This window comes from Suillus discolor (genome assembly GCF_016758755.1).
Source record: "Suillus discolor strain FC423 chromosome Unknown F5147scaffold_18, whole genome shotgun sequence".
NCBI classification, from domain to species: domain Eukaryota; kingdom Fungi; phylum Basidiomycota; class Agaricomycetes; order Boletales; family Suillaceae; genus Suillus; species Suillus discolor.
Window position 1 is genome coordinate 317,244 of NW_024541265.1, and position 27,427 is coordinate 344,670.

At 46.6% G+C, this 27,427-nt stretch overlaps 10 protein-coding genes across 10 annotated transcripts; 5 read left to right on the forward strand and 5 right to left on the reverse strand.

Moving 5' to 3' along the window:
- Positions 1-580: 580 nt before the first annotated feature.
- F5147DRAFT_744920 (uncharacterized protein) lies at positions 581-1,827 on the reverse strand (the record flags this gene model as incomplete). Its single annotated transcript, XM_041439715.1, has 4 exons — positions 581-726; positions 787-1,081; positions 1,204-1,323; positions 1,396-1,827. 4 exons carry the CDS (start codon positions 1,825-1,827, stop codon positions 581-583), a joined length of 993 nt encoding a protein of 330 aa, XP_041294605.1.
- Positions 1,828-2,010: 183 nt separating this feature from the next.
- F5147DRAFT_686903 (uncharacterized protein) lies at positions 2,011-3,075 on the reverse strand. Its single transcript, XM_041436797.1, has 2 exons — positions 2,460-3,075; positions 2,011-2,401 (listed from the first exon to the last, which is right to left on the reverse strand). Exons 1-2 carry the CDS (start codon positions 2,809-2,811, stop codon positions 2,346-2,348), a joined length of 408 nt encoding a protein of 135 aa, XP_041294606.1. The 5' UTR covers positions 2,812-3,075; the 3' UTR covers positions 2,011-2,345.
- A 973-nt stretch (positions 3,076-4,048) lies between these two features.
- Positions 4,049-7,171, forward strand: F5147DRAFT_633436 (P-loop containing nucleoside triphosphate hydrolase protein; the record flags this gene model as incomplete). Its single annotated transcript, XM_041432843.1, has 5 exons — positions 4,049-4,393; positions 4,448-4,871; positions 4,923-6,339; positions 6,385-6,479; positions 6,541-7,171. Exons 1-5 carry the CDS (start codon positions 4,090-4,092, stop codon positions 7,169-7,171), a joined length of 2,871 nt encoding a protein of 956 aa, XP_041294607.1. The 5' UTR covers positions 4,049-4,089.
- Positions 7,172-7,197: 26 nt separating this feature from the next.
- F5147DRAFT_101009 (tRNA-guanine(15) transglycosylase-like protein) lies at positions 7,198-9,113 on the reverse strand. Its single transcript, XM_041428018.1, has 12 exons — positions 8,980-9,113; positions 8,708-8,910; positions 8,554-8,658; positions 8,438-8,504; positions 8,150-8,389; positions 8,081-8,096; positions 8,001-8,035; positions 7,912-7,947; positions 7,829-7,863; positions 7,704-7,776; positions 7,522-7,647; positions 7,198-7,466 (listed from the first exon to the last, which is right to left on the reverse strand). The coding sequence occupies exons 1-12, from the start codon at positions 9,044-9,046 to the stop codon at positions 7,225-7,227; spliced, it is 1,245 nt and encodes a 414-aa protein (XP_041294608.1). The 5' UTR covers positions 9,047-9,113; the 3' UTR covers positions 7,198-7,224.
- A 119-nt stretch (positions 9,114-9,232) lies between these two features.
- On the forward strand, positions 9,233-11,169 carry F5147DRAFT_610165 (uncharacterized protein). Its single transcript, XM_041432419.1, has 7 exons — positions 9,233-9,392; positions 9,447-9,594; positions 9,641-9,927; positions 9,981-10,302; positions 10,350-10,515; positions 10,564-10,752; positions 10,807-11,169. The coding sequence occupies exons 1-7, from the start codon at positions 9,247-9,249 to the stop codon at positions 10,962-10,964; spliced, it is 1,416 nt and encodes a 471-aa protein (XP_041294609.1). The 5' UTR covers positions 9,233-9,246; the 3' UTR covers positions 10,965-11,169.
- A 366-nt stretch (positions 11,170-11,535) lies between these two features.
- Positions 11,536-13,338, reverse strand: F5147DRAFT_101096 (uncharacterized protein). Its single transcript, XM_041428019.1, has 15 exons — positions 13,161-13,338; positions 13,094-13,103; positions 13,016-13,035; positions 12,935-12,967; positions 12,783-12,879; positions 12,704-12,732; positions 12,621-12,648; positions 12,527-12,559; positions 12,398-12,474; positions 12,290-12,344; positions 12,136-12,231; positions 11,977-12,087; positions 11,877-11,917; positions 11,803-11,828; positions 11,536-11,740 (listed from the first exon to the last, which is right to left on the reverse strand). The coding sequence occupies exons 1-15, from the start codon at positions 13,203-13,205 to the stop codon at positions 11,578-11,580; spliced, it is 864 nt and encodes a 287-aa protein (XP_041294610.1). The 5' UTR covers positions 13,206-13,338; the 3' UTR covers positions 11,536-11,577.
- A 1,220-nt stretch (positions 13,339-14,558) lies between these two features.
- Positions 14,559-17,547, forward strand: F5147DRAFT_686926 (uncharacterized protein). The gene is made up of 19 exons (XM_041436798.1): positions 14,559-14,778; positions 14,830-14,845; positions 14,899-15,014; positions 15,069-15,319; positions 15,374-15,433; positions 15,486-15,603; positions 15,663-15,680; positions 15,730-15,864; positions 15,915-15,944; positions 15,997-16,129; positions 16,187-16,271; positions 16,324-16,416; positions 16,467-16,540; positions 16,600-16,685; positions 16,733-16,807; positions 16,855-16,888; positions 16,947-17,109; positions 17,161-17,324; positions 17,375-17,547. Exons 1-19 carry the CDS (start codon positions 14,602-14,604, stop codon positions 17,440-17,442), a joined length of 1,896 nt encoding a protein of 631 aa, XP_041294611.1. The 5' UTR covers positions 14,559-14,601; the 3' UTR covers positions 17,443-17,547.
- Positions 17,548-18,534: 987 nt separating this feature from the next.
- Positions 18,535-20,648, forward strand: F5147DRAFT_686937 (uncharacterized protein). The gene is made up of 14 exons (XM_041436799.1): positions 18,535-18,561; positions 18,614-18,685; positions 18,737-18,995; positions 19,190-19,226; positions 19,301-19,375; positions 19,426-19,454; positions 19,510-19,537; positions 19,605-19,637; positions 19,689-19,765; positions 19,819-19,873; positions 19,932-20,187; positions 20,247-20,287; positions 20,335-20,360; positions 20,420-20,648. The coding sequence occupies exons 3-14, from the start codon at positions 18,951-18,953 to the stop codon at positions 20,495-20,497; spliced, it is 780 nt and encodes a 259-aa protein (XP_041294612.1). The 5' UTR covers positions 18,535-18,561; positions 18,614-18,685; positions 18,737-18,950; the 3' UTR covers positions 20,498-20,648.
- Positions 20,649-21,713: 1,065 nt separating this feature from the next.
- On the forward strand, positions 21,714-23,488 carry F5147DRAFT_101210 (uncharacterized protein). Its single transcript, XM_041428020.1, has 14 exons — positions 21,714-21,843; positions 21,898-21,984; positions 22,033-22,065; positions 22,121-22,217; positions 22,275-22,303; positions 22,359-22,386; positions 22,452-22,484; positions 22,535-22,611; positions 22,665-22,719; positions 22,778-22,873; positions 22,923-23,033; positions 23,087-23,127; positions 23,175-23,200; positions 23,260-23,488. Exons 2-14 carry the CDS (start codon positions 21,958-21,960, stop codon positions 23,393-23,395), a joined length of 789 nt encoding a protein of 262 aa, XP_041294613.1. The 5' UTR covers positions 21,714-21,843; positions 21,898-21,957; the 3' UTR covers positions 23,396-23,488.
- Positions 23,472-27,388, reverse strand: F5147DRAFT_835886 (Alpha/Beta hydrolase protein; the record flags this gene model as incomplete). Its single annotated transcript, XM_041443980.1, has 24 exons — positions 26,886-27,388; positions 26,794-26,837; positions 26,689-26,745; positions 26,612-26,632; positions 26,509-26,561; positions 26,377-26,461; positions 26,287-26,327; positions 26,190-26,237; positions 26,013-26,142; positions 25,931-25,965; positions 25,672-25,879; positions 25,541-25,619; positions 25,443-25,489; positions 24,845-25,010; positions 24,763-24,791; positions 24,655-24,711; positions 24,585-24,605; positions 24,483-24,535; positions 24,345-24,429; positions 24,204-24,292; positions 24,019-24,148; positions 23,938-23,972; positions 23,674-23,881; positions 23,472-23,624 (listed from the first exon to the last, which is right to left on the reverse strand). The coding sequence occupies exons 1-24, from the start codon at positions 27,037-27,039 to the stop codon at positions 23,472-23,474; spliced, it is 2,028 nt and encodes a 675-aa protein (XP_041294614.1). The 5' UTR covers positions 27,040-27,388.
- Between the last annotated feature and the right edge of the window lie 39 nt (positions 27,389-27,427).

A 27,427-nucleotide genomic window follows, 5' to 3' on the forward strand; every position in this document is an offset into this window, starting at 1 on the left:
GGTGATGAAATTAAGACCGAGAACACGCCGAGTGATTTGGAATTGGGAGTCAGGCACTTCACCGTTACGATAAAGACGCATGAACGACGGCCGAGAAATCAAAATCCAATTTGGCGATAAGCCCGAGGGCCTGGACTGATCGATCAACACGGCTTTCTGCTGTTTGCTTGACCCACTCCCTAACGATAGCGGGAATGTCGTGTTCAGACATACGAGTTTTGTGAAAGTGCCGACTTCTGTGGGGTACCGATTACACCAGAAAGAATCAATGGAATACCCCTAACTCTGCAAGTAATCTATACGTGAATGAAATCGATGCTTCCTACTGTCATTGGAACAATACTGTCGCGGATTCTTCAATATGGCGCGAGTCATGGTCGCTCTGGAGATACACGACTTCCGGGCGGCAAAGTGGCTGTGGCTTCAAATGAGGATGCCTTGCGACAGACAGCCGAGCGAATATCGCGACGGCGAGTTCATGGTACAGCGTGCTTCTCGCCGGTTATTAATCCTGGCATTGTGCAGTAGCCGCGAGTTTTCTTGAACAGCCTGCCTATGCATAGGACACAGGAACTGTGACTCAACCTCTCCTAGGTACGCCTCGCGGCAAGCCTGTTCCTCGGCTTACAGATGATCCAGGTCTTGTTCCACCGCCTAAGCTTCCGACGTTTCCAGTAGCACTAGTCGAGCGACTGCGAGGGATCGCCGATGCAGCACTCGTTGAGGCTGGTGTTTTATCCGTAAAAATCAGAATCTGGTCGTTGCTCAAGCGACATATTCCCATACCTGCACGAGGAATGCCTTTGGTACTTCTTGCAGCTGCAGCTGCCGATGTGGCTCTTGTCCCACGAATGCCCCGGACTCCACTTGACCCACCGGTACCGCGGCCACGGGGCGCTTTTGTAGCTGCAGCTTCGCGTTGTGTACGTTCTTCTGCTTCGCGACGAGCAGCTTCCTCTGCAGCTACGCGCGCACGCTTTTCTGATTCCCTCCGTTCTGCCTCTTCCCGCTCAAGGCGTTCCTTTTCTAGTCGAGCCTGTTCAAGAGCCTGCTGTCGCTCTTGTTCAAGTAACTCTTCATCCTTGAATTAAGCGTTATCAGCCACGAAAAGTCACAGTGAATTGGAAGAGAAACGCGTCGCGAGCCGAACTATGGCATGGGGAGATTCCAGGAAAAGAACTAGGCAAAGGAAATACAGCTTACAGCCTCTGCGCCTTCCCATTGTTCATCAAAAATTAGCTTAGCCACAGCTTCCGTCTTCCCAAGCATGTTGACATATTTATCTAGAAGCGCATCCGTCTGTGCGAGTTGAGTGGTCACTTGCTGCACAAGCGAATCAGCAGACACAAGACATGAGGATCATTAGCCGATTCTATGCTCAGCAGTAGTACGCACCTCAGTTGCAGTCTGAGTAGACCGTAACGCGTCATTAAATAACGCAAAAGACGCGTTCAGCTTCTTGAGAACGAAGAGATCGCTGTGAAGCTTGTCTTCCCGTGCCTTCGCAGCAGCAACCCTTCCAATCATGGTCGTATCAGCATCGTTTTCAGAGCCCTCATCGTTTTCTTCTTCATATTCGTCGTCCTCTGATATTCTGCTGTGATCAGGCGAGAATGTCTGTGATGTTGTAGCAGTTGGCGCCAGTAGACTGAAACGTGGTCTGTCATGAAGATGAAAATGTTCTGTGTCTTTGTCTGAAAGTGAGAGCTCTGAGAGGGAAAGGTCGGCGCCCCCAGGGCCCGTATAAGAAGGCGAGTCGAATGGTTCGGGTGATAGCAGGGACCCGGACAATAGCCGTGGATCGCTGGCGTTTGGAAGCGGTGACATTGATGGGGTGGAAAATGACCATGACATCTTGCGCTTAGCAATTGGAGTTCGGTCGACAGATCAATCACGCAAGTTCAAAAAGCTTTGATGGCAGTGATCAATTGTGACCAAAGCCCCACGATCGACATCTATCAAGTATGCAGCACATATGTAGCACTTGCATTGTACCGACACTCTCCACACTCGGCTGAAAGCCTGAATCAATTTCGAACGAAATAGATGGTGTGGATACAGAGGAGTAACCTTTACATCAACTACCGTACAGCTAACGTACTAGTACACTAAGTAAGGCTAAGGTGAGGCAGAAGCAGAACCACGACCTTTACGAAAGAAAATGCGTAGAGTAAAGTGTACTTGAAGTGTCCAAATCAAAGAAGTCCAATTATGAGATGCCAATTGTTCGAGTCCATTGCTTTAGTCCATCATCAAACACCAAAATCGTACATCTCTTCCCCACTATTTTTTTTTGATTCTTGTTTGACATTTTTGTCACATTGACAGAAAACCCTGCAGGCAGCTTATGTGGCTGCGTCAATTGGGAACTGATCACTCCAGTTCCCAGAGTCGCCGAATACTGAATTAATCGTCAGCTTTCTGAACTGAGTTAAGATAGCAGAACACAGGACACTCACATACAACCCTGTACTGGTCAGGAGTGGTGTCAGAAGGGATTGTAACTTCGAATTGACCATCAGAAAGCGGAAATCCAGATGCGATGGGACTGGATTGGGTTTCATCGCCCAGGCGGAGGTATATCTCGCCATTAGGGTTGGTTACTTCGGCAGGTTTCGAGGATGTATCCCAGGTAACGAGGAATGACTTTCCAACAGTCCACACAGAGTCAGATGTAGGGGAGGTGATTGTGGGTACCCAGACATCGCGCCGCATCACTGCGGAGAGAGGAGCGCATAATGCGCAAGAGAGAAACGTAAGAAGCACAAAACATGAAGTGAGAAGAGCACGGGGAGAAGTGTTGACAAACATGATTAATCGTGAAGAATTCGTAACTGAAGTGAGGAGACAACTAGGAGGAAAGCCTGAGATGTTTAGGTCGGTAAGTTTTACTTATATACTGCCAGCGCAGCTGACCATATGACAGCCACGATGTGTTAGTTTTTTGTCAGCGTCATTTAGTTTATGTGATACTTTGCCGAAAAGATCGTTCGTTACTGCCTTGGCCGCCGAATCTCCGCTGACCAGTGCTGGGAAACATGGCCTCGCAACCATTAATGGCCACTGGCAATCCTGAGATTTGAACATAGCCGGACAAGGACCCCCGAATGTAGCCAACCTCAATGTCACTTATATCCTGCCTCATGTATCTGCATGACAGATCAGAGTCATCAGACCTAATTAGCAAGTACTGAAGGTACTGATCTTGGAAGAAACTTACAACGGCCGATTCAAACAGACTCGGAGGAGATACTAAGTATGAAGCGGTAAGCGCTTGCAAGTCCATGACTGTCGCATCGGGTGTCATTAATATCATGATGTTGGATCCGACCAGGCTGGTAATTGTGAATATTCACATGGGCGTGATGTGCAAACCTGGGATACAGCCTCATCATGATATCATTTTATCGGATCATCCTCACTTGGTGAATGCACTACCACTTACTTTCATGACCGCGCAGCCTAGACTGCGTCCGATCGCGACTTGGTCGCTAATACTTGTAGTATGAAAAGCACAGGGGCGGCCTTTTGAATACCCCGGGCCGGTCAGCTAGTGGAGCTTCCAGAGCTCTAGAATATCGCTCGTCGCTGGCAATGGCATATACCATTTCCCAAATGTTTCGGCTAGCCATAAACATTAAATGAGAGCTTCTGTGGTCCCGGGGGTCGGACCCGGCCCCAGCAACAAGGGACTTATCGCCGCGATAACAATAAAAATCAGCCTCAAGGTCCAGGAGAAAGTTCATTGGGGTTCGTGAATTGAATGTTCGGCGCTCGCCGATTAAATGATGCAGTAAAACGCGATGTGTGTGCGGCAATATACCGTCACATGATGGCATAACAATATCTTTCAAGTGGTTGTACCCCATTCCTTATCATAAAGAAGGAGCGATAAGAACCCTGAACGCACCATATATGTGTATGTATGGCCTATTACTTGGAAGCTCAGGCTCGGGTTGTACGAAATATCAGAATAAATCTTTCACACTCCCAAACGGTGGGTGAACCTAATCATGCGGTCGGTGGCTGTGTACATTTTAGAGGCTTGTTGCAAACTCAAAAAGATCCTCTCCCAGTATCAGGAACGCCATGGTATCACGCAAAAGGAACAGAGATATTGAGGAGGACGAAGAATCATCATCAGACTTTTCACTAGTTCAACCCGCTTCAGACGACGAATTCGATGTCGACATCTCTAGTGCTCTCACAGGCAAGAGACCGAGAAAAGACGGTCTAATCGAACATCACCCGGATGATGACGACGGCATTGAAGAGTTGATTCACGATTCTATCTCGAAGCGAAATAAGAAAGGCGGTACTGAGATGTTGAAGAAGATTAAGAGTAAAGGGAAAAGCAAGGGTGACATCGGAGGTGGAAGCTTCCAAAGCATGGGTATGTGCTCCTATTCAATGAATATCATGTGCTGATGGTGATGGGCCTCTCTAGGTCTGCACCCATCGCTTCTGCGTTCATTGACGCTCCAGGGATATCGCACACCCACACCTATACAACGTGCATCCATTCCTGCCCTTCTTGCATCTCCACCACGAGATCTAGTCGGAATGGCCCGGACTGGTTCTGGAAAGACTCTCGCGTACATGGTACCTTTAGTACAGCGTCTTGGAGGCAGACATGCGCATACTTTTGGAGCTCGGGCAATTATCCTAGTCCCAGCACGAGAGCTTGCCACTCAGGTTGTCAAAGTTGGAAAGGCACTCGTGCGAGGTTGGACAAATGATGCTGCGCAGCATGCAGGCGATGATGTTGACGATTCTTTGAATAAAAAAGGCGAAAGCTTGCGCTGGAGTCTGATTGTAGGCGGCGAGGGTCTGGATGAACAGTTTGAAATGATCAGTAATAACCCAGATATGTGCGTGCATTTCATTCATGTGGGTGTTGTCTGATATTGTTCTCGATTTAGTATCATCGCAACTCCTGGTCGTCTCCTCCACCTAATCGTCGAGATGTCGCTTTCTTTGTCGTCTGTGCAATATGTTGTTTTCGATGAGGCAGACCGTCTTTTTGAGCTTGGTTTTGCTACTGCACTTACGGAGATCCTTGCTCGCCTTCCCACGTCTCGTCAGACCCTTCTTTTTTCTGCGACCCTCCCGAAATCGCTTGTCGAGTTTGCCAAAGCAGGCTTATCCGACCCCAAACTTGTGCGACTAGACGCGGAGTCGAAAATCAGTACTGATCTACGAATGGCGTTTTTTTCTGTCAAACAAGCGGAGAAAGATGCATCTCTTCTGGTACTCCTTCGGGATATCATCAAAGTCCCCTATGGAAGCACCGAATCATTCAAGGAAGCTGATACCGAATCATCGGGCAAACACAAGAAGGGGAAGTTCAAAGCCAAACACCCAACCCATAGTGCGCCTCACCAGACACTCGTGTTCGCAGCTACAAAACACCACGTCGAATACCTCTCTGCGCTCCTCGCCGCAGCTGGTTACGCTGTCTCTGCTCTTTACGGCTCGCTGACCCAATCTGCTCGGTCATACCAAATGAATCAGTTCTTGGCGCAAAAGACCAGCATATTGGTGGTTACGGATGTTGCAGCCCGTGGCCTTGATATACCAGTTCTTGAAAATGTGGTAAACTACGATTTTCCTGTCGGTGCAAGGATATTCGTCCACCGCGTGGGTCGCACGGCCAGAGCTGGAAGAAAAGGTTGGGCGTGGAGTCTCGTTGCTCATGGCGAGTTGCCATATCTATGTGACCTGCAACTCTTTCTGGGTCGGCCGTTGATTACTTCGTCCATCCCCGCATCGGCTACAACGTCAGAAGAGCCTTACACTCATTCACTACTCTTTGCGTCATTTCCACGAGATCTAATGGATTCAGAGGTCGAGTATGTTCGTACACTAGACGAGTCACAGAATACGCTGCCAACCCTACGTGCAGTCATGGGACGTGGGCACGCGATGTATGAACGAAGTCGTGGAAAGGCCAGCCCGGCGAGTTATCGACGTGCAAAGGAGCTTGGACGTAACGGACAGGAAGGTGTCATACATCCCGTCCTCACGTTAATGCAGGAAGGCGATGACGGAAAAGAAGACACGAGAGAAATGGAGGAGAAGCGTGCCGCGATCGTCCGTGCGGTCAGCGCATTTAAGCCTGCTGAGACGGTGTTCGAGGTTGGTACTCGTGGAAAAGCGGCGACCGCTAATGCTGCACTTATGAAAGAACGGAGGAAGGCGCTTGCAAAGGCCGTAGAGCGGGCAGGAAATTCAGGGCCCAGTTCTTCTACTGTTGTCGACACAGACCAAGGCGGCGACGACGGTCTTGGGGAAGGTGGAGATGGCGACGTGGAAATGGCAGACGAGGAAGACATTGCGGTTCGTCTCCTCAAAACTCCAAGTGTCGATACTGATTTTCTGTAGGCTGTTTTCCATGTCTCTAGCAAGAAGAGCAATAACTTCCGTGATGAGGATTATTATATGTCTCATTATCAAAAGGACGCCATAACCGAAAAAGGGTTTGTATATTCCATCTACTCCTGATCATCCACACTGAAATACAATATGATATTTTCCTAGCTACTCGCTCACAGACGGAGCTTCTTCCTTTGCCGCTCAAGCTCAGGGTGCCATCCTCGACCTTGCAGGAGATGAGGACACCATCGGTGCGCGTCAACGGCACCAGAACAAGTTGTCATGGGACAAGAAAAAGAAGAAATTCGTCAAAGGGGGCGGAATTGGCTCTGACAACATGAAACTTCTGCGAACAGAGAACGGCACTCAATTGCCTGCTACATATAAAAGTGGCCGGTTTGACGACTGGAAGAAGAAAGCAAGGGTGTCGCTGCCAAAGATCGGAGAAAGGGAAATGGAAAGGAGAGGTACTGGTGCGGTCGGGCCTGGAGGGAGGAGATGGAAACATAACAAGGTCACGGAGGCTAAGCCATTGGACAAGCTCAGCAAAGATTACGAGCGCAAGTCGAGGCAGCTCAAGAAGAAAGAAGTGGGTTTCGCAGCGGAAGCAGGCGAGGCAAAACCGAAAAGTCCTGGTAGAGCGAAAAATATCAGAAGTGGCGGGCGTTTCGGAGGGAAATCAGTGGGCAGAGTCAAAACCGAGATCAAGACAGTCGACCAGATACGCAAAAATAGGATGGTCGCAGAACGGAAGAAAGCTAGGAATGCTCGGCCAAGTCGCAAAGGAAGGAGTTGATTTTTACACTATTCTTCCGGTATCTGTTGTTCCCCTAGTATGACATGTCATTGTCAAGCCGCATCCGAGTACTCCCACCTCACTCCGGAGCCTTTTACTAACGGCACGTCGACACCCTGCATTAGGTCTACCCCAACGCTTCGCAGAGCGTTTACACACCATTCGGGGTATCCGGTGTCACCGAAGTAATCGAAGAAGAATGACCTTAGGTACTCAGGGAATCGACCTTCGAGAATAGCATCTCTTGCACCGCCCATAACCCGGGCCTGAAAAACAAGGTTGTGAATTGTGAGGGCTGACGGGTGACCAAAGATCAGCTAAGTATACCACAGGAAACAGATTCGAATTACCGTGGGCACCAGCTGTCTCTATCGTGACAATGTGGTGCAACACAGCTCGGGACATGCCGCTTGCACATGTCGGACAAGGGCAACTCTTGTCTATAGGTTCCATGCTCTTTGTGTGCTTTCCGAGCTCTATTTCATCAATCAATGAGTCCGCATCGCATTGACATATGCGAAAATAAACCTACTGAGGTTGAGGGGACCCTTGAAAGTCAAGGCCACACCAAATCTTGCAGTTCGAGTAGGGAACACGCAATCCGCCTGAGCAACTGTCAGAGAATTTCACGCTAAGGTGCACCGATCTCAAGCTTACCATGTCAACACCCAATGCGACGCAGACTAGTAGATCTGTAGTGACGATCAAGATTAACTGCGAGGAGCAAGCGCTTCAAGCACCTTCTGCAAAACCTACGCCCATTGAATAACGGGGCCCTAAGTGCGCAGAAGTTTACAGGGGACTTCACAGAAGAAATCAATATACTCACGATCTGAAGGTAGCCGGTCTGCACACTGCTTGATACTATGCGAGATCAGGTGCACAGTGACAGCCCAAATTCAAACTTACATCTTCCAGAACACGTCTCAAAAAGGTGCATCAGGTCGTCAAAGCCTCTAAATTAGTTAAGGAACCTACCCTTTTCTTCTCCTCCACTAAGACCCCCGATAGCATACCCGGTGACTTGGTCCTTCCGCTCGATCATTGCATCAAGACATAGATCTCGCAAGGCTGGGTCCAACCCTCCTTGAACAATGGCAAAAAGGTTCTGTTTGTCTTTCCGGCCGGATTTTTCATGCTGTTCGATGCAACGATCGAGCCATCGAACAGAACGGTGCATGGCCTCGCCAACTCGAGGTCCAACAGTCAGACTACTAACTGAGCTAACCTTAAACATTGGAAAATACATGATATGAGTAGCCTCACCCACGTCATCTAGTTGCATGATAATATCCGCTCCGATTGAATGCTGTATAGAAATACTTTCTTCAGGCTGCGCCGCTCATCAACAGAAGAAGCGGTAGTAATTATTAGAGACCAACCGTCAGCATTGTGGGCTCTCCGTTAAATGGACTAGCAAACAAAGCACCATCCTCAGTGATTTTGGTGAACTTGCTCAAAGAGACCAGTTGGAAGCCTCCGCTGTCCTTCGAAAAGCTAAGCTTTAGCGCGACAAGTTTCTGAAGTTGCACTTACAGTGAGAAGGTTACGGTTCCAACCTTGGAATTTATGAGCCCCTCCCGCTTCATCAAGGACTTTAATCCCAGGTCGCAAATTCAGATGGTATGTGTTATTCAAAATGAGTGTGATTCCAAGCGATTCAACCTGTTGTGGGGTTAAGCCTTTGATCGCTGCCTGTGTTGCTACAGGCATGAATGTAGGGAGCATTGTGACACCATCTGTGAACTAGCAACTTGAATCTATCCTGCTGTGATGACTGTAGTACCTGATAAGAACCAGTTACTTACGGGCAAGCTTCATTCTGCAAACTCGCGCTCGAGTTGTGTGGCATTTTGCAATAACTTCGAATTGCATATTTGAGGAATCGATCGCAGGAACTCAGAGAGGTGGACTGTCTGCAATTTCCGAAAGCATAGATTCTAGAAGTTGCTCGTTAGACTCAAGACGCCTTGGCTACTAATATGAATCACGAGCAGTTCTAATCACGTGATTTTATTTTAGCTTTTGCTGAATTGCTGCTTCCTTCAACTTAAATTGATGGTGAACACGAAATAATGCTTAAACCTGTTCGTAGATGGCCTAGTACAGCTCACCGAATACCCCTCAGGTGGAAGGTTATTCCCCTGACTAGAAATTTACATTCAGGACGAGACCTTTTGTCAGAGTTGAGTGCCCGCCAACTCATTGCTGATGTGACGCGGTGAGAACTACCATATTCGTAAAGTGGGAGGATGTATGTATTGACATGTTCCAGCCCAGATGATTTCGCTAAGCATTTGCAGAAATCACGGACCATCTATGCTGGGATTGACCCAACGGCAAAGTCTTTACATGCGGGTCATCTTATCCCGCTTCTCTGTCTGTTGCATTTCCGCATGAGAGGGCATAACACGCTAGCACTTGTAATTTCGCGCATTTCTATGTTGGAAGTTGACTGAATGTACTCAGATAGGTGGAGCGACGGGGCTTGTCGGAGATCCCTCTGGCCGTATGATGGAACGCTCACTGTCGGAAAAGGCTCAAATTGAATCCAACACTGTCAAACTCACCCATTCTATTCAGCAATTTTTCTCTCGCGCCACAGAGTATGCCCTCGATAAGGCTCCCTCCCTGGCCACTTTTTCTCAGCTACAAGTCGTCAATAACATAGACTGGCTAAAGGAATTGAATCTTCTCGATTTCTTGCGCAGTACTGGCATTCATTTCCGTGTAAATCATATGCTGGCAAGGGATAGGTCCGTCACTTTACCTTCCTACGTTTCCTTTTATTCATGACCATGTGATGTAGTGTAAAATTGCGAATGAGTGCACACAATGGCATCACGTTCACCGAGTTCACATACCAGCTTCTCCAAGGTTATGACTTCTACGAACTTTTTCGCACAATGGGATGTACTATTCAAGTGGGTGGATCAGATCAGTGGGGGAATATTCTTTCCGGCATCGACCTCATAAACAAAGTCGAAGGAGATTGTGCTGGATACAACGAGGGGTGTTTTGCACTGACCACACCATTGCTAACAACCTCACAAGGCGAGAAGTTTGGAAAGAGCGCGGGGAACGCTGTATGGCTTGATGAAAAACTCACAAGTTACTTAGACTTCTATCAGGTATGCTGGCTAACTATCACTGGTCATCAGCTCAATTCTTCCGACAGTTCTTCCTCCGTACAACGGACGCTGATGTTGAGAAGTACCTCAAGATGTTTACTCTGCTTCCTGTCGAAGAAATAGACGATGTTGTGCGAGAACATGGAATTCAGCCTGAACGCCGATTAGCGCAGAAACTTCTTGCCAAAGAAGTAACATTGTTGATACATGGAAGTGAGAGTCAGCCTGTTGTTCACTTGCGCTCTCTGACACGTCCTGCAGAGGAAGGTCTAGAGGCTGCTCGGGTAGCAACCAACGTCCTTTTTGGAACAGACTACTCAACTCTGCACGCGAAAGATATCGTGAAATCTCTTGCAAATGACCCACGGTTAGTTCTCTGTACGGAGGACGAGTTGCTCGGAATCACGCTCCCAAACATTGCTGCTAAGTTTGGACTTGCCTCATCAAAGTGTTTGTCTGCCTTTCTCTGGTTCCACTGAATCATCTGTTGACTAATACTTTCAGCGGCAGCACGACAACTCGCCCTCGGGAATGGTTTATATTTGAATAACGTACCTCAGCCAGACGTGCACCTCAAGCTTGAGAGGAGTCACCTGATCGATGGACAGGTGGCGATTTTACGTGCCGGAAAGGACACACATTTGATTCTGGCACTGCGTTGAACATTCTCGTGCACTATCACCTCTGGCACCGCTATATGCGCAACGCTATTGTAACTAAGCGCTATGTGGTATACTCATAGTAATATCGTAGCCAAAAACGATGTTGCCCCGGGCTGGACAAGTGTATTTCATCAGTACTTCAACCGAGAAGCTTGAAAACAAGAAGTCTGTAAATGGTGTAGCCGCCAGACCCATTCCATTAGGTACCCATGAGTGCACATGTACGGGTAGGTTGTGCTTGTAGTTTCACTCCTCTGATTTCCTGCTAATCTGCCGCTGCCGCAGTTCATTGCCACAAGCATACCTACTGGTAGGAAATGCGGGACGGAGGCGCCAAGCACAAGCCTGACTCTGCAGGGATTCTTCTTTCTGGCATTGCATTGTCCGTCTCGCCCTCGGGGTCTAGAGTCTGCACAGCCAATATTACGCTGCCAGATGCCTTCTCACCCAAAGATGCTAAATTGCATGTGATTCTATCAATATGGGACCATGTTACAGGGGGCAATGCTAATTCGCTAGATGTGCCTTCACAACAGAGAATACCACAGAGTTCTTGCAAGGGTCTTGATGGCAAGGTGTCAATTGTACTTGTATTGCTCTTAAGAAGCTGATTTTAAATAGATTGTACAGGTTGAGATACTAAGTGCAAAGAGATATTGCGTCCGAAAACATCCATCTCCATAAGTGAAGTGGCTTGCTCTTGTCGTCGTTGCATGATAGCTCGTAAGTTGAAGAGAAGGCGGGAGGATAAAATGCTGTGAAACACCAACTGGAGTCTGAGTAGTATACAAGACAATTAATGTCAAACGCATTCAGAATGTTCGGGGGTGAAACCTACGTGTCGAGAGACTCTGCATATTCCGACTCCACCAAAAGATTAGCAAAACCTTTATTGAAAAGGGAATGTCTTACCGGAAGGAAACTTATGACTATGATGTTGGCTATTGACATCGCTTAAGCAGTTATTGAGTGTTAGCCTAGTACCCCGAATCCAAAGACGAGAATTGCTCACCTAGTATACATAACACATAAACTATACCATCCCAGTACAGACGCGTGATGAGACGGCTCCCCAGTTGTCCTCGGTGACACCAGGCTTGAAAAACATTCAGGCATAGTATGACTATGTGTATGGTCGGCTTTAGTAACTCTACAGAAAAAGAAAATTGACCTGTCTCAAAAAGAACCAGCAGGGCATAGTTAACTGCGTATATTGCAATCCTTTGGGTTTGATAACAACCAGAAGTTGCTAGTGGGGGATCCTGGTCTACAAGATAGCCAAGTTGGACTAGAGACTCGCCAAGGAGGGTTGTAATGAAACTTACATTTGAACAAGGATACAGCGTTGGCACCGACCACCGCAGAGCCTGCGATACAGCCCTGCAAGATGTCGTGACTGAGATGAATATCGCCAATTGTAGGCATGGATTTACCAGCGCAAGTAGTAGTAGGGAAACAAGTAACACTCTGTTTCTTCCCCATAAAGTGTACGTCCTAACAAGAAGGAGTGCTGGATATCCGGTGAGCACTATGCAGAAAAAATGCGGAGTGGTATCCATTACATTCTGCGGCAACGGTGCCAATCACGTTAAGCCCTTTGTATTGTAATTCAGAATTATAAGGTGGAAGATGCAGATATCAGGGTAGGGTGCTCACAGGAGGTGACTTGGTAGAGCGATAAGCACTAGCATAGAGCTTCTATGAATGCGATATAGCCTATCTCTAATATTGGTACTCACAGGCCGTGGTGACGTGGGTCCAAGGGAATCTTGATCGTTAATTGAGCTATGAAACGATTTAAATACAATGGACACGTACAAATCAAGTCCACCGGGACGCCAATGAAAGGCGTGTATCGAGCCACCGCAAAAAGGATCCGAACAAAATCCCACCTTCTCCCCCAAGTGAGGTCGACCTAGGCGGTCACTCTGTGTCAATCGAAACTTCAATATCATACTAAACGGACCCGCCTCGGCTTCTAGTTTGATACAGTAGTCAAAGACCTGCCACTGAAGTCAGCACTTGTATAATTCATATGTTCGATTTCCTACCAAGACCGCCAACCCTATCACTTTCATAACTGCGTGTTGGAGAAGGCGATGGTATCATAGAGGTTCTGTATTACGTACTCTTAAAATACTGACAAAGTTGGGCTCGTGAGGGATAAAATGTTCATCTGATAGTGGCAATACTTACCTTGACAGTCTGAAGACGTAGTGCAATCTCAGGTGGGGAGGTCATGTCGAGTTAGGATAGACGAAAATCGGAAGGGGGCAGCGGGCATTGATAATTTTATTAGCCCCACTCAATAACGATTTTTTTGTGTTTCAAGAAAGCTCTTGGCAAAGCTTCTGTGGGGGAGCGAGTTGGAAATGAGGAACCGATCACGTCAGCACCAAAGGTCTAGAACCGAAAGCACGACTGACATAGAACGTCTTGGAAATTTCCTGGTTTCAGTATTTTCTGTTATCATGGGCATTCTATACTTACTGAACTCACTGACTCAGTATTTAATCCCGCTGGTGTGCAGCATACCCTTAGAAATTCTCCGAATCAACTAGGGTGGTATCTGGTTACAATTGCACGAGTCATTCGTACACCTCCAAAATATAAATCCCACTAGTACTGGACCGTCCGTCAAGAAATCGCGGAAGGAAGAGGTCGGGTTGGGGGATGGCGGTTTCGCTGAGGAGGGAGCCCATGGTTTTTTCACAAGCTCCATGTCGAAATTGTCCTCTCCAGTTGGAAAATGACCCTCATGGCGTCCAGAGAAGCTAAAGGAATGGGTTCAGGAATCAGCCATGCATAATATTCGTCCCATCATTAAACAGAATCTCACTAGCACCGTCGAACGGGATACTCATCTGTGAATGGTAGACATAGGTATATATATCTATGAACACAGTGTTTGTTAAAATGAGGTTATACATGCTGTACAACAGCATGCCTCCGAGTCTCTCAGCAGGATCGCGTTGGAGTAGTTGAGGGGGTGCCAAGGGCACTTTCGAGGCCGCGGCCCATTCCACAGCTTAGTCAGCACGTCTCACCATTATCATTCTGCTGAAGCGGACATAGTGAAAAATTGAGCCTATTATCTTTTGCGGATCTAGTGTGCGATATAATAAGTGTCCTGGCGACTACTAAGTTTGGCATAAGTGCTCCAAGGATTCCAGCAACCCTAGCCCTATTCCCCTGAATGTCTATCATGAACGTGCTTCATCTGTCCGCGAGGTAGGTTAAGTTCTCAAACTTGCCCAATTTGAGTTTAGTACTCATGAGACTCAGTCTGTGGCCTGTTCGATTGTTCATGCAAAACTTCTCGGACGGCGAGGAAGTCATCTGGGTCAACTGGGGACCCCATGTGATCGTGATCGATACACTGGATGAGAGCAGTGGGGTCTCCAGTCGAATGCTATGACACTGTGGTGTCACGCTGGAGCAGGGGCTAGCGATAGCTAAGCTCAAACTTGAAGCAAGGCAGACACATGATGCATCTATCGCTAAGATCAAGTAGATAAATAATTTATTTTAACGATTCCGTCACGTGATTACCAGTGTCGTGTCCCTATAGTATTATTACCTTACTACTTGCATCACTCCCTAACGCTCTTAACTCCCCGAAGTGCTATTTTCTGCCATGAGAGGTACTTCTAGCTACCTCCTTGGAAGTGCACTGCTTGCTTTACTTCCTTCAGCTGCTAACGCGTTCTACCTTCCTGGTGCAGCACCCCACAACTATGTGCAGCGCGATCCTGTCGATTTGTATGTCAATGCGCTCACTCCCATGCTCGCTGGAAGTGACAATTCAAAACTGGTATGATTTTTTCTATGATGTTAGAACTTTACTTTGCTTACTGGTCTTCAGAAATCCCTCATAAATTGTAAGAAGCTCTCCTATTGATTGCAATTAGCAACAGACATTGACACATCACAGACGACTACTATAATCCTCGATTTCACTTCTGCACACCCAACGGAGGTGCCAAGGATCAGCCTGAGTCATTGGGATCGATACTATTTGGTGACCGAATATTCACATCTCCATATGATGTAGGTTGTCATTGGCCGGATAGTCACATATGCAGACTCAAACTACTTCAACAGATAAAAATGCTGCAAGCTAATGCCACTTGCCAAATGCTATGTACTGCCGAAATACCTGGAGAAGATGCTCAATTCATCAATGAACGAATCCGTGAGGATTATGCTCTCAACTGGCTGGTGGATGGTTTGCCAGCTGCGGAAATGAAGAAAGACATGAAGACTGGGGACCTTTTCTTCGATATGGGATTCAACCTTGGGAATGACGACGACGACGTTCCCTACCTAAACAATCATTATGAGATTGTTCTGAGGTATGCGTCCCTAGCTATAGTACTGAAGTTCATCAAACTCAATGCATCACTCAGATATCACGAGCCATCACCTGGAATTTACCGCGTCGTTGGAGTTCTGGTATGGCCATCTAGGTGCGCAAAAATTTTCGTGTATCATTTGCTTTTGCTTACCTCTTTGTTGCAGCCGCGGCGGGTCTCAAGAAGATGAAAGTGCGCCGGACTGTGATGTTGAAGTTCCAAGGTTAGGTCTATCCGAGAATGAAACCAACAACATACGGTATACCTACCGAGTAACTTGGGACGTAAGTCTGTTTTGAAGGGACTGGTCCCGGCGAGTATCTGACTAACACCCTGCGTTAAGGAATCTGACACGCCATGGGTACGTATGACGGGCAAGACATGTGCTGAGCCTTTCTGATTATTCACAGGCAACTCGATGGGACAACTATCTCCATATTTTTGACCCCCGGATACATTGGTTCAGCCTCGTCAATTCGATTGTCATCGTTGTCTTCCTTTGCGTCATGGTAGCCATGATTCTATGGCGCACTGTTTCCAGAGACGTGATTATTGTTAGCTTCACTATCATAAATCCAAGCTGACGTCCATGCAGATTTCACGATACAATGCCATCGATCTTAGTGTGAGCGATTAACACTTTATACATGGTTGTTCTGACGGCAAACGAAATGCAGGAGGATGTTCAAGAAGACTGGGGTTGGAAACTCGTGCATGGAGAAGTTTTTCGCGCACCCAGATACCCAATGGTGCTCTCTGTTATGGTAGGAAATGGCGCTCAGTTGTGCGCCATGTGCGCTGTTACCCTTGGTAGCTCCCTTAAATCTTAGATCCCTCCGTTAACTGTCTAAAAACAATTTTTGATAGTTTTCGCATTGCTGGGTTTCCTCTCACCTTCAAACCGGGGTTCTCTTGCAACTGTCATGATGGTGTGCTGGACCTTTTTTGGAGGGTAAGTTGTCTCTTCATACCGAAGCGCTCAGTTGCTTATGAAGAGATATCAGGATTGGAGGTTATTATTCGAGTAGAATATATGCATCGCTTGGTGGTGTTGATAGAAGAAAGAATACATTCCTTACAGCCACCATTCTCCCGACGTGAGCCCCCTTATCTGCAGCATTATTCTGATTACTCATTCGTTCACTAGGCTGGTATTCATAGTGATCTTTTTGTTGGATTTTTTCCTTCTCATTGCCGGTTCTTCAGGGGCCGTTCCATTCTGTAAGTTCGAGTAATCGTGTCGGCGACCTTGGAGTTCACCCAGTTTTCACCTACACTAGCCACTATGCTCTTGATCGTCGTCCTTTGGTTTGGGATTTCTGCTCCCCTATCCTCGATCGGATCATACATCGGGTCAAGGCAAGGGGTGCGTGTATTGCGTGTTTGATGCAATTGAAATTCATTTGGTTTCAGGGTGTATCACATCCTGTCAGGGTCAACCAAATACCTCGTCAGATTCCACCAGCTCCTCGACACCTTCGACCATGGGTAAGTCTTGGCCAACAACGTACACATAATTTTCAACTCTATTGCAGGCCTCCGCTTTACTCGCAGGGATCCTGCCATTTGGTAAGATATGGCTCATCATTCAGTTTCTCGTTACTCAACAGTTTCGTCAATGCTGCAGGGGCTGCATTCGTGGAACTTTACTTCGTCATGTCTAGCCTCTTTGCATCTCGCGCCTACTATGCATTTGGTTTCCTTGCGCTAACAGCAGGAGTTGTTGCACTCACCACTGGCACCGTGACAATCTTGTTCACGTATTTCAACCTTTGCGCTGAAGAGTACAGGTATGTGGAGGTATGTTTATTTGTAATTCGTTATCTCGATTCTCCCTGCAGGTGGCATTGGCGTGCCTTCTTAACTGGCGGTGGAAGCGCATTTTGGATCTTGGCCTATGGACTCTTCTACTGGTTATCCCGACTCTCGCTGGACTCGTTTTCAAGCGTTGCATTATACCTCGGCTATTTGTTCTTGATCTGCCTTTTCGATTTTATTGTCACGGGTAAGGGATGTTTCGTGATCATGACAGTAGAGCTCAATGGTTTTGTCAAGGGACTATTGGATTCCTCGCATCTTACTGGGCTGTACGGCGCTTGTACAGTGCAATTCGTGTGGACTAAGTACTGATTGTAACTTCAATGAACTTTGCGCTCATATAAATTGATTGGATTATGCGGCACGCGCGAATTTTATGTTTTGCAGTGGATAAAAAAGTGCAAACTACGGTAAGTGGAGGCAGGCATAGAAAAATTCCAGTTATACGACCCAAATCTAGGTCTAAATTACATGTAGGGATTGCTGGAGCATGATATATCCGAAGGGCGGCAACATAGGAATGAAGCTTAAGCTTGAAGAAGGGTCGTGCTGCTAGAATTCTTGGACAGTGATCACTGATACTGTGCTGGAGATTCGCTCCCGTCCTCATCAATGCAGGCGATTTCCCATGCGTAGCACACCCACCCATTGACATTATGTCTCCTGAATAGCCCATTCCAGCACGTGACAGCTCCGGCAGATTTCGCCAGCCTCATCTGTGCTAAAAACGTGGTCAACCTCACGACACTCTGCTGGACACTGGCTTGGGCTTCGCTTATCCAAGCCAGTCGCTAAAATTTGCTTAGCTATGCAGTGATTATTAAAAAACTCAAAGGAGCCTTTATCTGCGATGTAGGACCACCTAGCACTTTTTTACTCGAGTGATCTCGACCATGTCGTGTTGCCGGTCGTTACGATAGCTGATGTTGAGTGGCAAATGTGGACCAATGCAGTAAGTGATGCACTATTGATCAACATTATGATTAAAAAATACCTGTTCTATCTGCAGGATAACATGAATATTATAGCCCGATCAAATACAGCTATCCTGTGCTTCCAGAACTCATCCTCAAGCATGCACTGGACACGCTGGGGATTTCAGATGCGTCTCCTCCCCCTCCGAGACCATGAGTCCGGGCCATATCACTCACTCGGAACCATGCCCCATACATCGCCCACATTGGCCCTTCCTCCGTCGCATCCTCTCAACTCCTCCATGTATCAGAACACCAGCGATAGTATTGTAACATGAGGAGTCACAGCATCTTCGGCGACTGCAAGATGAATCTCATCAAGCTGTGCACCTTCCCTGTCGAGAGGCTAACTCCATATATGATACACCATGGCTGTGTATATGGCGGGATGTACCATTCACAGAACCCTTCAGGGTTGGTCATGGGCGCATCCGTGGTCTTAAGGTCTGTCCTTCCCCCTCATGTTACCGAATCCTGATCCCATGACAAAACTCTAAACTCACATGCACCCCTAGATTATCATCTCACTAAATCCAAGGTCCCACCGATCGCGACGACCGACTCGGATATGACTGTGAGTCTTGCATCGTCGATGTCCATGTTTGGGTTTAAAACTCTGATTTAGAACCTAGACATAATTGGTCTGCGGTTTGGAACATGTTTCTAGATCATGATGTTGGCGCACTGTAAGCCAAATCTCCGACGAATAAGGTTTAGAACGATATATAAGATTCTAAATGCTGCGGAAAGCTAACTCAGTGTCAATAAATACTTACGAATGCCCATTGTTCTGGCAAGCCTATCTGCTCCCTTCCGATCTTCGTCCATTTTAACTCAATATGTCCTCCCCACTTGAGATTGCACTGCGTCTTCAGACTGTCAAGGTAAGTCTTGCCACTATTAGACGAACATTTTAGTCCTCACGAGCCCGACTCTGTCAGTATCTCAAGAGTACGTAATACATGACTCCTATGATACTGTCGCCTTACCGACATGCAATTATGAAAGTGGTGGGGTTGGCGGTTTTGGTAGGAAATTGAACATTTGAATCAGATAAGCGTTGACTCATCAGTGGAAGGTCTTTGACTACTGTACCGAACTAGAAACCGAGGTGGGTCCTCCATCCACTTAGTATGCTATCGAAGTTTCGATTGACACAGCACTAGATCGACCTCACTTGGGGGAGAAGGTGGGATTTTATTCGGAATCCTTTTCGCGGTGGCTCGATATACACCTTTCGTTGACGTCCCAGTGGACTTGATTTGTACGTGTCCGTTGTATTTACAACGTTGTATTGCTCAATTGACGATCAAGATTCTCTTGGACCCACGTCATCACAAGTTGTGAGCACCAATATTAGAGATAGACTGTATTGCATTCATGGAAGCTCTATGCTAGTGCTTATCGCTTTACCAAGTCGGCTCGTGTGAGTACCCCTTCCTAACCCTGATATCTGCGTCTTGTGCCTTACAATTCCGAATTATAATGCAAAGGGTTTAACATAATTGGCACTGTTGCCGCAGAATGTAATGGATACCCCTGCATATTTTTTAGTATAATCCTAACCAGATATGCAGCACTTCTTCTTGTTAGGACGTACACGTTATGGGGAAGAAACAGAGTGTTACTTGTTTCCCTACTACTACTTGCGCTGGTAAATCCATGGCCACAATCGGCGATATCCATCTCAATCATGACATCTTGCAGGGCTGCATCGCAGGATCTGCGGTGGTCGGTGCCAAGGCTTTATCCTGGTTTCAATGTACGTTTCATTACAGCCCTCCTTGGCGAGTCTCTAGTCTGACTTGGCTATCATGTAGACCAGGATCCCCCACTAGGAACTTCTGGTTGTTATCAAAGTCAAAGAATTGCAATATACGCAGTTGACTATGCCCTGTTGGTTCTTTTTGAGACAGGTCATGTTTTGTTTTCTTGTGGAGTTACTAAAGCTGATCTTACACATAGTCATACTATGTCTCAATGTGTTCCAAGCGTGGTATCGCCGAGGACGACAGAGGAGCCGTCTCATTGCGCGTCTGTACTTGGATGGTATAGTTTATGTGTTGTGTATACTAGGTGAGCAATTCTCGTCTTCGGATTCGGGGTACTAGGCTAACACTTAATAACTACACAAGCAATGTCAACAGCCAACATCATAGTCATAGGTTTCCTTCCGGTAAGACACTCCCTTTTCAATTAGGTTTTGCTAATCCTTTGGTGAAGTCAGAATACGCAGATTCTCTGAACACGTAAGTTTCAACCTCGAACATCCTGAATGTGTTTGACATTTGTCTTGTATACTACTCAGACTCCAGATGGTGTTTCACAGCGTTTTATCCTCCCGCCTTCTTTTCAACTTACGAGCCATCATGAAACAACAACATGAGCAAGCCATCTCCCAGTCAGTTATGGAAATGGTCTCGGGTGATCAGTTCGGATATGACTCGGATGTTTCCTTGCGCTAAATATCTCGACCCATACAATCCATTTATGTAAAATCAGCTTCTTGAGAGCAATACTAGTACAGTTGACATCACTCCATCAAGGCGCTTGTAAAAACTCCGTCATATTCTCTGTTATGAAGGTGACATCTGGTCGGTTAGAACTGCCCCCTGCAACACTTCCGTGTTGCTGTCCTCCAGCTTTGATGGTGTCAGCAATCAACTTGTGGTTGCTTGGTGGGCGGCTGACCGAAAAGTAAAGATCCGTCTTTGAAGGTATAATAAGTCCCTTTGCTTTGATGGTCTTCAAACTTCATGCCCCGATTTGACGGACCCTACAAAGTTGTGATTCATCCACTTACACTCTGGATCTGCCTAAACATACTAACATCATTCAGTCTACCTTCCATGTATCTAACCTCAAATGGCACATTGCAAACACCGTCGAGCTATATCCGTCAACTTGAAGAGAACTGCAAAGGATGAAACTAACAACGAGTCGTCACAACAACAGGTGCCGAATAATGGGAGATAGAGAGAAGATACTGGATCGTCATCCAGTGCGCATCATGATGGACGTGGTTTCCAATACGTGTGGCATACGGACCTGAAGGTGGCATCTGGATGTCCAGTCAACAACTCCAAGAATAATGCGATGCGCTTAAAAGTATAATACCACGCTCAATATTTTCTTCGGAGGATGGCCTGCTTGAATGATTTCGGATCACCGCTAAGTTTATCTCATACTCCTACGTACTACATTACGTATTCGTATGTCTAAAATCCACTGTTACTCCACGATCGCCGTGACCACAGCAGGTTTCCACGACATCGTGTACAAAAAAGGCCACCTGACTTGTTCTATCGAAATGCAATGATATTATACTAGCCTGATTTGGTACAGCTATCCTGTGTCTATCCTCATCATCTATCTCATCCTCCGCCAGCTCAATTGAGGATGTGACTCGGATACAACTATGCTAAGTCTGCACCGTCAATGTCCATGTTTAGGTTGGAAACTCTTATTGCATAATTGGTCTGCAGTTCGGAACATGTTTTTAGACTATGGCATCGATGTACTTCGAGCTAATTTTTGAGTGACCGATAAGGTTTGATTTAGAAATGATATCCAAGATTCTGAATGCTGCGCGAAGTAACCCAGTGTCAATAAATACTCACCAATGCCCTTAACGTTATTCTAGCAAACTTACTGCTCCCTCCCCATCTTCGTCCATTCCAACTTGACATGACCTCCCCATATGAGATTGCACTGCGTCTTCAGACTGTCAAGGTAAGTCTTGCCACTACTAAATGAATATTTTAGTCCTCACGACCCTCATGCCAGTATTTTAAGAGTATGTAACACATAACTCCTCTGATACTGTCACCTTACCGACATGCAATTATGAAAGTGGTAGGCTTGGCGGTCTTGGTAGGAAATTGAACCTATGAATCAGATAAGCGCTAACACCAATGGCAGGTCTTTGACTATTGTATCAAACTAGAAGCCGAGGTGAGTCCTCCATCCGTTTAGTATGCTATCCAAGTTTCGATTGACACAGTACTAGATCAGCCTCACTTGGGGGAGGAAGTGGGATTTTATTCGGATCCTTTTCGTGGTGGCTCGATACACACCTTTTGTTGACGTCCCAGTGGACTTGATTTGTATGTGTCTGCTATAGTCAAGTTTACATTGTTGCATTGCTCAATTGACGATCAAAGATTCCCTTGGACCCACATCATCACACGTTGTGAGTACCGATCTTAGATATAGACTGTGTTGTATTCATAGAAGTTCTGTGGTAGTGTTTATCGCTCTACCAAGTCATCTCGTGTGAGTACCTTCCTATCCCTCATATTTGCATCTTGGTCCTTATAATTTTGAATTACAATACAAAGGGTTTAACGTGTTTGGCACCATCGCTGCAGAATGTAATGGATGCCCCTCTGCATTTTTAGTACAATCCTCACCAGATATCCAGCACTCCTTCTTGTTAGGACGTACACGTTATGGGGAAAAAACAGAATGTTGCTTATTTCCCTACTACTTCTTGCGCTGGTAAATCCATTCCCACAATTGGCGATATCCATCTCAGTCACGACATCTTGCAGGGCTGCATCGCAGGATCTGCGGTAGTCGGTGCCGAGGCTTTATCCTGGTTCGATTGTACGTTTCATTACAACCCTTCTTGGCGAGTCTCTAGTCCAACATGGCTATCATGTAGACCAGGATCCCCCACTAGGAACTTCTGGTTGTTATCAAAGTCAAAGAATTGCAATATACGCAGTTAACTATGCCCTACTGGTCCTTTTTGAGACAGGTCGATTTTGGTTTTTTTGTGGAGTTACTGAAGCCAACTCTACACATAGTCATATTATGCCTCAATGTTTTTCAAGCCTGGCGTCGCCGAAAACAACAATCGAACCATCTCATTATGCGTCTGTACTGGGATGGTATATTTTATGTTCTATGTATACTAGGTGAGCAATTCTCGTCGTTGGATTCGGAGTACTAGGCTAACAAAATGTATAAGCAATGTCATTGGTCAACATCATAGTTATAGGTTTCCTTCCGGTAAGACATGCCGTTTTCAATTAGGTTTTGCTAATCCTTTGGTGCAGTCCGAATATGCAGAGACGCTCGACACGTAGGTTTCACCCTCAAATATTCTGAATGCGTTTGACATTTGTCTTGTTTATTACTCAGACTCCAGTTGGTGTTTCACAGCGTTTTATCCTCCCGCCTTCTTTTCAACTTACGAGCCATCATAAAACAACGACACGAGCAAGCCATCTTAGTCATGGGAATGAACTCAGATGGATCCGATGTTCCTTTGCGCTAAATACCTTAACTCATACAATCTACTTATTTATGCAAAATCGGCTGAGAGCAACACGAGTACAATTGACATGTCTCCATCAAGGCGCTTGCAAAAACTCTGTGATCTTCTCCGTTATGAAGGCGACATCTGACGGGTTAGAGCTGCCCCCTGCAACATGACCCCAGATCGATGGAATCACATATAATTTAGCATCTCTGAGGTGCGACACTTCCGTTTCGCTGTCCTCCGGCTTCAATGGTGTCAGTAGTCAACTCGCAGTTACTTCGTGGGGGACTAACCGGAAAGTAAAGATCCGTCTTCGAAGGCATAATAAGTGCCTTTGCTTTGATGCTCTTCAAAGCCTTCTCATAGTCACCGCCATCACGAATGATGGAAATGTCTCCCTTCTGCCATGTGGTCAGGAGTGCGATCATGTCATTTGCATCCCAGTTATTGACATATCCCCCTTCCCACCGCTCCCTGAGGAACGAGTTCAAGTCCGGGTACCTGTTTGCCAAATTCGATGAAAGAGGCTCATGAACACATATTGCGACATGACTTACTCTCCGTCCATCAGGTACTTGTACTCCCGGAACCACTATGAAAGTTATATCATCCTGATCTTTCATCGTGAGGTAACTCACAGTTTGTCCATAGGCCCACGCGCTGTAAACTCGACCAAACGCACGGATTCCATGTTGAGGAGTGCTCTGATAATGACCGTCGGCGAAATCTTTGCTTGCCAGCATCGCTGCCTTGGGCCCTTCCAGGAAGCTAGAGTGCAAGTTGTATGCGGACAAAACAAAATAAAAATGGGATAAGGACCCACCATTGGTTATGGGGACTCGTGCGAGCAGACGAGCATATAGAAACAAACCGCTCCACGAAGTCAGGGAAGACGACTGGCCAGTGATACGCCTTGGGATAGAACATAAGAGAGTGTATACGATGTACTAAAGAGGCGAATTACCTGTTGTCCGCCCATAGAAAACCCAACCACGGAAAAGAGCTTGCGCACTCCAAGGTGCTTTGTCAAAACTGCGTGCTGAGCACGACTTGTTGTTGGTGTGAGTCTGTTTTCTGTTTGGCAAGACGTTTCATAACGCACATGTTATCTTCGTATGAAACGAATGGGAAGTACGGGCCACCATAAGGTGCAGGCTAAAGGGTTGTCAAAAAGGGGGTAAAATGTGCAATCATAGAAACTAACTGTGTTAGAAGGAGACGACGACTATATATTGCTTCAGTCTGCGAAAGTGGCAAAGCAGCAGGCAGCGCACCTCTCCATTACAGAAAAGCGCAAACGTCACAATGAAGTATTTAGTTGGGTCAAGGGCCTGTTGTCAAAGATATGAAGACTGCGCATTCCACTACATGAACGTACATACCTTTCCTTCCCCAACGAGATAGTCTTGACCTGTGTGCAATTAGATAAACAACTGCTTTCATGTTCGCAATCAACAAACATACTCCCAAGGGCGAGTTTTGCCCCATAACATGTCGGGAAAACAATCACTTTGTCATTGCTTGGGTCTCCGTATGTCCGGTATGCGGTCACGGCATCAGGGAGCACTCCTCCCGCTACTTTGAAGCGGCCGTGATGGTAATACTGGATTGGTGTCTGCATGGGGAGGGCCTAAGGGGGGAGATGATACTGTCTGTACAACAACCACATGCTTTTATGGCACGCGTGTATGGACTCATACAGGCGGTCCGACACACACCATGAGTGTCGATAAGTAGGCTGGACTGGATAATGGATCACATGGTCACGAGCCACCTAAAGATATCAATAATGCTATTTCAAGCTTTCCGGCATTGGCATTTGGTGTGAACGGCGACCGAGAGTACTCACCGATAAGTTGTTTCTGTCGAGTGCAACAGGGCGCGTGAGTGCATTATTTCGATGGATGATGGGTGGCCGTTATCTCGCTTGCAGTATAAATAATATTCGAAAGCATTTTACAGAGTCGGAGATCCACATGAACTGAGTTACACATAATTCACATGCACGGCTTTGTAGATGATTTCTGAAGTAGAACTAAGGTTCCTCCAAAAATTTCTTCACCTCCGCTTGAACGGACTCATCATCATGCGCGTTTGAACCTGCCCCGGCTACAAAATAATCAGGGGCAGTTCGAAGCAAATCAAGCCCGACAAACTCACCCATATGACCCCACTCAGAATCAATAATAACTAGCTTTGCGTTATTTAAAAACTGCATCTCATTCTGACTGTCCTCCGGCTATCCAAGGAACCATCAGCCGAAACCCAAGTAAAAAAGGTGAAAAACTCACAGTGAAGTACAAGTCTGTCTTGCAAGGCATGATCAGACCTCTAGCCTTGATCGCTCCTAGACAGTTCCCGAAGTGACTTCCGTCACGGATGAGAGAAACATCCCCCATCTGCCATGTTTTCAAGAGTGTCAATAAATCGTTGGCGTCCCACCCTTCCAGAAAACCGTTTTCCCATTCCTCTCTTAAGAAGTCGTTCAGGTTTGTGTATCTAGTGGTTCTATTGAGAAAACAGAGAGTAGAATACAAAAAAATGGCGTACTTTCCGTTGAAGAGATAACCTTTCCTGGCAAACCACTGCAGCAATTTCAGTATAACAGCTATCTAGAGACGCGGAAGCTCACCCTTTGGCTATATGCCCATGCGCTGTATACACGGCCAAATGCCCGGAGACCATGCTGAGGAACACTCTTGTAGTGGCCATCCTGGAAGTCTTTTGAGGCCGAAAGAGCGGCTTTGGGACCTTCTAGGAAGCTGTGATCGGATCAACATAGACACAAATGTAAGGCGTCTGAAAGTACCATTGATTGTGAGGGCTAGTTCGAGCAGATCCACAGATGGGGATGTATCTTGACCACGGTCAGAGAAAAAGTTACTCGCACAATCGTCAATACATACCTTTCGAGGAAGTCAGGATACATGACAGACCAATAGTATGCCTGCAATGCCTCAGTAAAACCCAGCATTACTCTTTACAAACACGTGTACCTGCTGTGCGCCCATTGAAAATCCAATCACGCAGAACACTTTCTTGACACCAAGCTTCTGGGTGAGCACAGCATGCTGCGCCCGGCTGGACTATGTCGGCAACTTCAACCATCTAAGATGGAACAAACTCACATGTTGTCTTCGTATGTGATAGTAGGGAAGTAGGGGCCGTTGTATGGCGCAGGCTACCGTCGTCATGAATTCTTGCGCCAGATAGTGCTCTGAGGAAACTCACTGTGTTAGAGGGTGAAGAAGACTGAAGCAACAGATGAGTTGAGCTTGACCACACCATCTTTATCTCATGTAGCGTACCTCTCCATTGGAAAATAAAGCAAACGTCACCACGTAGTACTTACGCGGATCCAAAACCTATCGCTGGCGTCAGTCAGAACACAAGAACAAGCTACATGGCATTACCTTGTCTTCCCCTACCATGTAGCTTTGACCTAATAATCCATTCGCTAATTCAAGCTCCAGCCATCGTATGAGAAGCAGTTCGGAAGACTCACTGTCAAGCTTTCCCCCATAACACGTAGGAAATACGATAACCGGATTCTTTGGGTCGCCGAATGTCTGATATGCAGTGATGGCATCAGGCAGCACACCACCTGCAACACGGAAGCGCCCGTGGTGGTAATATTGGATTTCAGCGACCTGAGACATGGTTAGGAGTGAGGGATATTGAATCCATCAGTGGATAAGCAGAACATATAATAAAGATTCGAAAGAGCTGCGGACACCGGTATTGGACCATGTGACAAGTTTGTGGGAATCGAAGATAAGAATGTTGACGACAGGCTTGAGACAGTGATAAACGACTCGTGATCAGTCGTGTTACACTACAATATGTCAGGAAGGGGGAGTATTATTATGCAGAGTAGGCTCTTCCATGTGCTTAAGCCTGAGAAGATGGCGTCCGAGTCGAGACTGTTGGAACTTGGCACGGTGCCGGGTGCACACTGCGAGGGAAATAATTGAAATTACTGTACAAGAGAGACACGTTAGTCTCGAGCCAAACGTCTGGTCAGAAACTACATATATGGAAGGAATA